The 6,997-nt window shown below is 34.4% G+C and overlaps 1 protein-coding gene across 1 annotated transcript; it reads left to right on the top strand.

Annotated features, from left to right (window-relative positions):
- The first annotated feature begins 3 nt into the window (after positions 1-3).
- On the top strand, positions 4-4,835 carry LOC106138756 (uncharacterized). The gene is made up of 2 exons (XM_060951768.1): positions 4-178; positions 485-4,835. Exon 2 carries the CDS (start codon positions 489-491, stop codon positions 2,583-2,585), a length of 2,097 nt encoding a protein of 698 aa, XP_060807751.1. The 5' UTR covers positions 4-178; positions 485-488; the 3' UTR covers positions 2,586-4,835.
- The last annotated feature ends 2,162 nt before the right edge of the window (positions 4,836-6,997 follow it).

Raw genomic sequence — 6,997 nt, 5'->3', positions numbered from 1 at the left:
GGATGGTTGACTATAGGGGTAGGTAGACTAACCGCCAAAAACTCGTCAACGATGTGAGTATTGCGTCATCCCGACACAGCCGCGCATTACTCTCCGCTCACCGCTCAGTCGTCCGGAGCGCCGCGCCGCAGACGCACGCCGTTTTCGAGGAGTGACACGTGATTTCTTTTCGTATCATGTAAGTAATATTTTCATATTGCATATTTTTTCTTCTGACGCCTACACATTTTATGTTAACCATTTGCCTATTAGTCAGAGTGTTTCGTGAGTGCATAATAATCATATTTCATGTATTATTTCTTAAGTTGATGGCAGTGTTTAGGTAACCCATGCCATTGAAACTTAAAACGGCGTCTGGGGTTGGTAGATTAATTTCTTTCGGGGCTGGTTGAATAGTTAGTCGACCAACCCCAATATAATTTGAAGTTTGCAATATCTCGCAAATTTCCCTTTTATTCGTATTTTAATATTTATTTTGTTACAGCACGATGAGGACCTATAAAAGAAGGACTGAACGAGCTGATACACCAAAAGATGTTGTAGAAAGAGCATGTCATCTAATAATTTATGACAAAAAAAGTATTAATTCAATTTCCATACAATATGACATACCCTATAAGACGTTACATCGTTATGTGGCGAAACTAAAGGAGAAATTGGAACGTAATTCGAACTTGACCAGAGCAGAATTAACCTTGGACTCAGTGGGATATATTAAAAATAGGCAAGTTTTCACTAATGTAGAAGAAGAAGCTTTAGCAAGTTATTTAAAAAAAGCTGCTGATATATATTATGGTTTAACACCATATGAAACACGAAAAATGGCATATCAGTTTGCCATAAAAAATAATAAAGCTATGCCTAACTCTTGGAGAACAAAATTGTTAGCTGGCGAAGATTGGTTAGGCTCATTTCTCAAACGTCATCCTTCTTTATCCATAAGGACACCACAAGCAACAAGTCTTTCAAGAGCTACATCATTCAACAAACATAATGTCAGTATGTTCTTCGCTAATTTAACTACTGTTTACCAACGTTTGAATTTAAGCCCTGGTGATATCTGGAACGTCGATGAAACAGGTATGACAACCGTACAAGTACCGAATAGAGTAATAGCACGACGTGGTGTTAAAAATCTAGGCAAGATGACATCAGGTGAGAGAGGAACGCTGGTGACGGTTGCAGTAGCTGTTTCAGCTGTAGGAAATATGGTTCCACCATTTTTTGTTTTCCCACGCGTCCATTACAAATCCCATTTTGTTAGAGGTGGCCCTATAGGATGTGAAGGTGATGCTAATCCTTCCGGATGGATGAAGGAAGAGAACTTTATCAAGTATGCCAAACATTTCGTGAAATATATCAAACCTAGTAAGGAAAAACCTGTACTTTTGTTGTTGGATAACCATGACTCTCACTTATCCATTGAAGTGTTGGACTACTTTAAATCTAATGGAGTAACCGTTTTATCATTCCCTCCGCATTGTAGCCACAAGCTACAACCTCTTGACAGATCTGTGTACGGACCATTGAAAAAGTATTACAACCGAGCGTGTGACAACTGGCTGGCTAGTAACCCGGGAAAAACTATAACAATTTATGAAATACCGGAGCTACTTAAAACGTCACTACCGTTGGCTGCTACAATTGAAAATATTCAATCAGGATTCAGAGTATCCGGGATTTCACCATTGAATGAAAACATCTTTCCTGACTCCGAGTTTAGTGGTTCTTATGTGACAGATAGGCCGATGCTCACTTCCCGTGATGGTGATAATCCTGCAGCATCTGATGTGAGCACAGATGCTGTTCCATCTACTTCTGCTACATCTAACAGGTTGTCTATTGTCGAAGAGGTTCCAATTCCTGATCACCATACAATAACTGAATCTCACTCTCTGGCATCAAATACAGATCAGATTACTACCACAATACCCTCTTCTACAAGATCTTTGAGTACAGAATGTGAGTCACCTTCTCTTTTTGACGAAACATTCAATTCTTTATTTGAACCGGAATTGAGAGAAAACGTCAAAACGCCAGAAAACGTTTATTCTACAGAAGCAAATGCGCCCCCATCTTTACACAATCTAAACCCGGCCTCAACTTCATCAGCAACATTTGAAGAGCTAAGACCCTTTCCAAAAGCGGCGCCACTTTTAGAAAATAGAAGAAATATTCGCAAACGTAAAAGTACCATATATACTGACACCCCGGAAAAACAAAATCTTGTAGATATGAAAAACAAAAGAGAAACCTATAAGAAGAAAAAAACAGATACAAAGACCAGAGTAGAAAAAGGAAAGGGCAAAGGAAAGGGTAAAGGAAAAGGAAAGGGTAAAGGAAAAGGAACAGATAAAGTTAATGAGATTGCTGATGACACCGTCGATGAAAATTACGATAATGCTGTTGATTCAGATGATGAGGGTACTATTTGTATAGAGTGCACTGAATCCTACGTCGATAGTGTTCCAGGTGAACAATGGATTCAGTGCATAAATTGTAAGTTGTGGGCTCATTCCAAATGTGTAAGAGGTAATCTAATGTTTTATGAATGCAAACATTGCACTTCTGATATTGAAGATTGATAACTTGCCCTTTTTTTAAAGAATACAAAGATTAATATGAGACTGATTAAGAGTTCAGTTCAAACAAAATGATTATTACTTTTGATGATAAAACAATTATAAAGATGATTAAGTTTAGATACTAATAATAGATATTTAGTAATTACTATAATGCAAACTTTGCACTTCTGATATTGAAGACTGATAACTTATCTGTTTTTTTTAAGAATATAAAGATTAATATGAGACTGATTAAGGGTTCAGTTCAAACAAAATGATTATTACTTTTGATGATAAAACAAATATATAGATGATTAAGTTTAGATACTAAAATTAGGTATTTAGTAATTACTATAATTTCAACAGAGCAATAAAAATGTGTATTTAATTTCTAGCGTAAGAAAAGTTGATTTAAAATTGTTTAATTAATAAAACTAATAAATGTTTAAATAAAAACTAAGAGGTGATAGTTTTGTTAAAGACTTATTGTAGTCTGTACCTGTACCTGATTAAAAATGTTTTTGAATAAAAAGTTTTGTTAAATTATAAAAAAAAAAGGTTTTATTACTTGACACTCTTCACAATTTGTCACTTATTGATACGTAAGTCTACTTACCCCGGGCATATAGTCAATCTACCCCGGAACTGGGGTAAATTGACTAAGAGTTGGTGTTCTGTAAAATGCGTTAAATTATGATAATTATATTGATTAATGGACTACTTTTTGTATTATTTTATAAGTATAAGAGTTCTTCTATCCATTGATGCAGTTTTATTGTCTGTATGTACAAAAACACAAAAAATATGTATGATTTTGTAAAAAATTAGTCAACCATCCCCGGTCTCCCCTATCATAGGAAAGGCGGTTAGAGATCAAGAGTTAATTGTCTTTTAGTGAAACTGGTTTAAATTTTAGAGAAAATTTTAGGCTGTTTGTTGTAAGCTCTGAACGCGATGCGATCTGAATAGCGGCGGGTCTAAACGTTGCGATTATAAAGTAATATAAAAAAATTGACACATTATCACAGTGTGGAAAGTAAACCAAATATTTAAATTTTAATTCCAAACAATCTGAATTAGAATAAAAAATGAGTTTGTCGCGTCGTGTCGTGTCGCAAATGCGTTCAGAGTTTTACAATTTGCCGTCAAATCCTCTATCAATTTCTTAAAAAAAAAATAACAAATTTTTATAAATCTTTAAAAATTTGAAGGCGTTGAGCGCGTTTGATGGATATGGTCCGTTCCAGTTTTGTACTCTCTGTATTTTAGTTGTTAATTCTATTACTAAAACTGTGATTTATATTTTTTTTTTTTAATGAATACTGTCACTCGGTAGAGTATACACGTGAATGACTTTTCCAAATCTGTATTGTTTTTTTTTTTCGCCAATCTAGTTTTAATAAAAAAACTTTGCTTGATAGTTCATTGCGTACAAATTAAATTATGTTTAAAAATATTGTACTTAATAGGTTTTAATTTTAGAACCGTAAAATTACGCGAATTCCAGATTGAGAATTACTAAAAGTACTTTTAGTAATTCTTAATCTGAAATTCGTGACTGAGAAAAAAAATTGTGGGATCTCGTAGGTAATTTGAAGGAAATATAATTTTTTTTTTGCCATAATCATTATCAGAGTTTTACCTATGAAAAATTATGCAAAATGAGGATAATCCAAAAAAATAAAATTAATTAATTTTCAAAATTAACCTCACACGTTTTTTCTATTTTGATCATATGTTCGGTCAATGAGTCTGTTTTTATTTACATAATCTTAAAAACATACACAGGTAAGTACATTCATTACGCCCCTAAGGGTTGGCGGAAACTTTCCATTTGCCACGATGCCTACATCTTTTGCTTCATCAACATTCATCAAACCTGAAATAAATTATATTTACAAATAACACAGGCATTAAACGCGCACGTAATGTAAGTCGGTACCTTTATTCATTTCGGTGACTACGAGTCATTGTAACATGATTCGAATCGTCCGAGATAAAATAAATGTACGTGCGCGTTTAATACCCTGTATTATTTAAGAATAGTATAATGCAAGGCAAACGTTTAAAATCTGAAATATTTTTTTAAATGTATTTTTGGAGCGTCATTTCCGTGTACATTTTACCTGAATGTAATATATTATTGTTTGTTTTGTTAGTACGGAGTCGACTTGTATTTATCTGTGATTTCTTTATTAGCATAAATAACTTCTCATGTAACTTTCATTGTGTATTTTTGTGTAAGTGGCGAATAATATTTGTGTAACAGTATTTGTTGGTTTCATTTTGTTCCTACGGTAAAGTCATACATACATATAATTACACCTTTATCCCTAGCGGGATATGTTACGCCAACAGTCTTGAAAAAGTGACCTTTCACGTTGAGCTGTATGGTTTAAAGATAGAATGAGATTCAAACAGTGACAGGTTGCTAGCCCGAAAAGAAGAATCTCAAGTTTATCAGCCTTTGCCTTAATCGCCTTTTACGCCATCTGTGCCATATAAAATATCATTTGTCGTCATTTGTCTCGAGATATCCAGATCTAACGAAGAATTTAAAGGTTACGTTACGATGTTATAAATATATGTCATTCATAGCGCCATTTTAAAATGGCCGTAAAATTCTCATTCATATCGAACACCACTTAAACTTACTCTTTGATCGGACAAATTTACTGGCTGGCTCTAAGTGGCACGGGAGTTATGTTACGAGCTTAGTGGGAGCTACAGGATGTTATCAGGTTTTATAGATAGTTTATAGGAAAAGGTTTAAATGATAGTAAAAAATAATAAATATCGGGTTCCCCTGCAAAGGTTGCGGAATTGTTTGTATTGTAAAGTACGTAAGTTGTTACTTGTACCTTGTAAATAAATAAATAATAAAATTTAAGACATCGAAATGAATAATAAATAAATTGATCTTCTGCTAATACAAACATCCTGTATAATGAAGATCAGTTCAGTGGTTTTGACAACAAATGTTGACAAACAAACACACTTTCATAATATATAGTACCTACGTAAGCTGTTATTTGTACTCTTTTGTGATTAGTATTTAGGTACACCTAAATACTAAATAAAAAATTAAATTTAAGAAATCGGAATAAATAATACAAACATCCTGTATAATGAAGATCAGTTCAGTAGTTTTGACAACAAATGTAGACAAACAAACACACTTTCATAATATATAGTACGTAAGTTGTTACTTGTACTTTTTTGTGTAAATAAATAAAAAAATTAAATTTAAGAAATCGAAATAAATAATACCAAACACCCTGTATAAGTAGGGCTTCCGCACACGGGCGACGGAGCCGTCTCGGACTACAGTGTGTCGCTGGGCTAATAGCTTTCTTTTGTACAGCATTTTATGGCACCCTCCCGGAGGAGAATACATATAATAGTGTGTCGGGTGGGGTTGGGAGATGTGATTTGAAATTTCCCGCTTTCAAGTCTTCTATTTATTTATTTTTAGTAAGTATTAATTATTCATTCTCGATATTTATAAAGGTTGTACATAAATAAATACAGTGAGATCGCAATTGACAGAAATAATTGGAAAAAACTAACATACTGTGCCGACCCCGCGTAGAAAGTGGGAAAAGGTAACGACGAAGAAGTACATAAATAAATACATCACGCTTCTTTGCAGGAACTACACATTTTTGCCAGGACCCCTTTATAAACTTAAATTAAAATAGATTTATCTCAAAATAAACTAATGACGTCAATACAACATACCTATAATAACGTCTCTATTCCTTGCGGGGAGATAAAGCCAACAGTCTTGAAAAGTCTGATAGGCTACGCTCAGCTGCTTGGCCCAATGATAGAATTGAGATTCAAATAATGACAGGTTTTTAGCCCATCGCCTAAAAGAGGAATCACAAGTATATAAGCCTATTCCTTAGTCGCCTTTTACGATATCTATAGGAAAATTATGGACTGGTCCTATTCTTTTTTCTATTGGTGCCAGGAACGAAACCGCCCGTTAAACCTCTCCCCAGGAAAATTTACAAACTCAACATACTTACTAACGTTGAAATTTTCCTACACATTAAGGCATTACGTACACATCACTGCTCCACAATGCGGCATTTGAAAAACTGGTGAGGCGGCGGAACGGAAAATCATTTCCGATGGGTTGCCGGTTCGAGCCCCCGATTATGGATTATGTCTTTATGCATCATTGGTTCGAGATCTTGGATTTTTAATGACGGTTATTTTACTTACGTATAGACATGCCTTTATCCCATGTGGGTTAAACGGAGACAGTAGTCTTGAAAATTCAAATTAATTTTTTTTATTCATTATTATATTATAGGAGAGAAAGGTTGGAGTGGGAAGACCTAGACGAACGTATCTTGATCAAATTAAGGACGTCCTGGTAAAGGGTCAGGTCAAAAGTACCCGAAACCGCCGAGCTTGCATGA

The sequence above is a fragment of the Amyelois transitella genome, chromosome 26, assembly GCF_032362555.1.
Source record: "Amyelois transitella isolate CPQ chromosome 26, ilAmyTran1.1, whole genome shotgun sequence".
Lineage (NCBI taxonomy): Eukaryota > Metazoa > Arthropoda > Insecta > Lepidoptera > Pyralidae > Amyelois > Amyelois transitella.
The sequence above is the reverse complement of the archived record's forward strand: the minus strand, read 5'-3'. Positions and strand labels throughout refer to the sequence as shown.

Coding starts and splice junctions, on each gene's coding strand:
- LOC106138756 (XM_060951768.1), top strand. CDS start 489: ATGAGGACCTATAAAAGAAGGACTGAACGAGCTGATACACCAAAAGAT.